The sequence below is a fragment of the Megalops cyprinoides genome, chromosome 23 (assembly GCF_013368585.1).
Source record: "Megalops cyprinoides isolate fMegCyp1 chromosome 23, fMegCyp1.pri, whole genome shotgun sequence".
Lineage (NCBI taxonomy): Eukaryota > Metazoa > Chordata > Actinopteri > Elopiformes > Megalopidae > Megalops > Megalops cyprinoides.
In genome coordinates, this window is record NC_050605.1 from 20,110,950 (window position 1) to 20,113,449 (window position 2,500).

Below are 2,500 nucleotides of genomic sequence, written 5' to 3' on the forward strand. Positions count from 1 at the left end.
CAGGAGGGGGTGACGCCAAAGCCATCGGTCCAGGCAGAACACAATGCCTCAATTTCTCAGTTTCTACATGCAGAATCTGTCATTCTAATAAAGTGTTTCCACTTACTGAGCACTTATCAGGAAATTATTGACCTGTACGGAAATATTTTAATCATTTATTTCCATTGATCACTAGAAAAGTGTAATGTAGTGATGTGTACCATCACTGTGTTGTCTGCAGCTCAGGGTCTCACAGTGTGTAGAATGGCCATTCCAGGCCCCAGATTCCACCGCAGTTACAGTGGCCAGTCTCTGATGAAGGTGCCACAATGGGCAAGGTATTAAATGTCATCCACATAGCGGGTCATTTCCACTCCAACCCTCTGTCCTCTGGATGTACCAGCGCATTTTATGAGGCAGTGAATTGGGACCTGACTTTAAAAGCGTTGATGTAAAATCAACAGCACACTTAAGTGTACTCATTCACTGTTCTGCAGTTCGTATCAACAGCCTTATAAATAACAACTGTAAAACCGCGACAGGATCGACAAACACATTCCATCTGCCGCTCTGCTAATCACGCTGCTCTTTTGTGCAAACACACACACACAGACACACGGACAGACACACACTCTCCTAACCAGTTACTGTAGATTTTAGTAAAATCTGAAAGCCAGCCAACCCACACAGGAGCTGGTCCAAATGTCTTTGGTATGAGGGTGGACACCCTACCCACAATGGCACCAAACCAACATTACACTGATAGACTGGAAGTTACACACTAGCAATGTTCTGCTGTCCCATCTAAACCAACCTCAGAGCACAGAAACACAGACCAGATCTGTCCCTATAAGCCCAGCAGACCTGAACCAAGCCTCTGTATCACAGACATCCCATACCGAAATGAAATATATTGTGATGTACTGACAAACATGTTGTACAGCCTGAGAATGTACTTCCCAGACAAACAGTTAAAAGTACTTTAAGTACATTTGAAATATATTAAAGCGGCAATAATTTACATATGTTAAATATATTGATTAGGCTAAAAAAATTTCCCTAAATATATACTCAGCATATTATTGTTCTGTATGGGTCAGGACTACAGCACAGCAGCCCAGTGCTGGCCGTAAAGTAGGGGGTTGGCCTGTGACTGGGGGGGGGGGCAGGACAGAGGCGGGGACAGGCAGGGCGTTGCGCAGGGTGTGGCACAGAAGGCGGGAAAGAGGCGGAGACAGGCAAGGTGTGGCACAGAGGGCGGGGCTCACGGGGAAGGGCTCCTGCCAGCTGGCTCCCACGATGGACGGCCGGATGATGCCGATGTTGAGCTTGCCGCCCTCCTGCTGCACCACGTACTCGGCCAGCGCTTTGGTGTAGGTGTAGGTGTTTGGCCGGTCCCCGATGAGGCGCGGCGTGATGTCACGCACAATGCTGTCGTCCATCCACCTGGAACACGCCACAGAACAAACCCCATCCCCGGAGTGCGGTCAGAGCTACGAGGCACACAGGTCAGAGGGCAGAACTGCGTGATAAACACATGCTTATGTACATTACATTACATTGTTGCCATTTAGCAGACACTCTTATCCACAGTGACCAATATGTCACAATATTTACATGCTACCCATTTAAACAGCTGGATATTTACTGAGGCAATTGTGGGTTCAGTACCTTGCCCAAGGGTACCAGCAACAGTTCCCCAGCGGGGAATTGAACCGGCAACCTTCCAGTCACAAGCACTGCTCCTTACCACTACGCTAACTGACGCTCCATGTAATGTTTTATGTATATGTAAACGTTAACCACTGCATATTCAGTGCGGTTATTTCTAGCGCGTGGTCATCGGGTTGTGCATAACAACAGGTCTGGGGGCATATTCACAGGGCAGGCGAATATGAGTCTCTGACAGCTGTGGGGAGAGGGGTGAGCACCAGGGGGCGCTGTTCATCACCACTCACTCAAGCGAGTCGATGAGCTTCTTGGGCTCCACAGGCGGGGGGTAGATGACCTCGTCGATGTGCCGGCGGTTGCAGTTGGCGTAGGCGGTGGAGACGTGGATGAAGGCCTCCAGCTTCTCCATCCTCTGGGCCAGGCTGAGGAGCTGCTGCGTGGCGATCACATTCAGCTGCAGGGCGTGTCTGGGAGACAGCAGCAGGCCTCGTCAGTCACATCCCATTCCACTCGTGCACACTGCGCTCCGCATGCATAATGCTACTGTGCATCTCATTATTTCAGAAAAAACAAAACGTGCACATATTTGTAATGCAAATAAAGCTTCCTTTGATTTTTGATTTCATAATTAGCCTGAATGTGAAAGGGGCTGTCAAGACATTTACACATTTGTAAGTACCGTGTGTATGTGGGGGGGGGGGGGGAGCCAGACATCATTCACAGAGGGAAGTGGTGGTGGGGGGGGGGAGGGGGGGGGGGGGGCTGTATATAATAAAAAGGGATGTGGGATACCAAAACATCCTACAGTACAGGGCGTGGCCTGCCGCAGGCCCAGGCAGTGGGGGAGACA

General features: G+C 49.8%; 1 protein-coding gene across 1 annotated transcript in view; it reads right to left on the reverse strand.

Moving 5' to 3' along the window:
- Nucleotides 1–2,500, reverse strand: part of LOC118770618 (fatty acyl-CoA reductase 1-like) — a 59,710-nt gene that overhangs the window by 11,254 nt on the left and 45,956 nt on the right. Inside the window, exons 4-5 of the mRNA XM_036518383.1 lie at nucleotides 1,938–2,117; nucleotides 1,248–1,425 (exon numbers count right to left, since the gene is read on the reverse strand). Coding sequence (XP_036374276.1) covers nucleotides 1,248–1,425; nucleotides 1,938–2,117 — 358 coding nt within the window. The remainder of the gene's footprint in view (nucleotides 1–1,247; nucleotides 1,426–1,937; nucleotides 2,118–2,500) is intronic.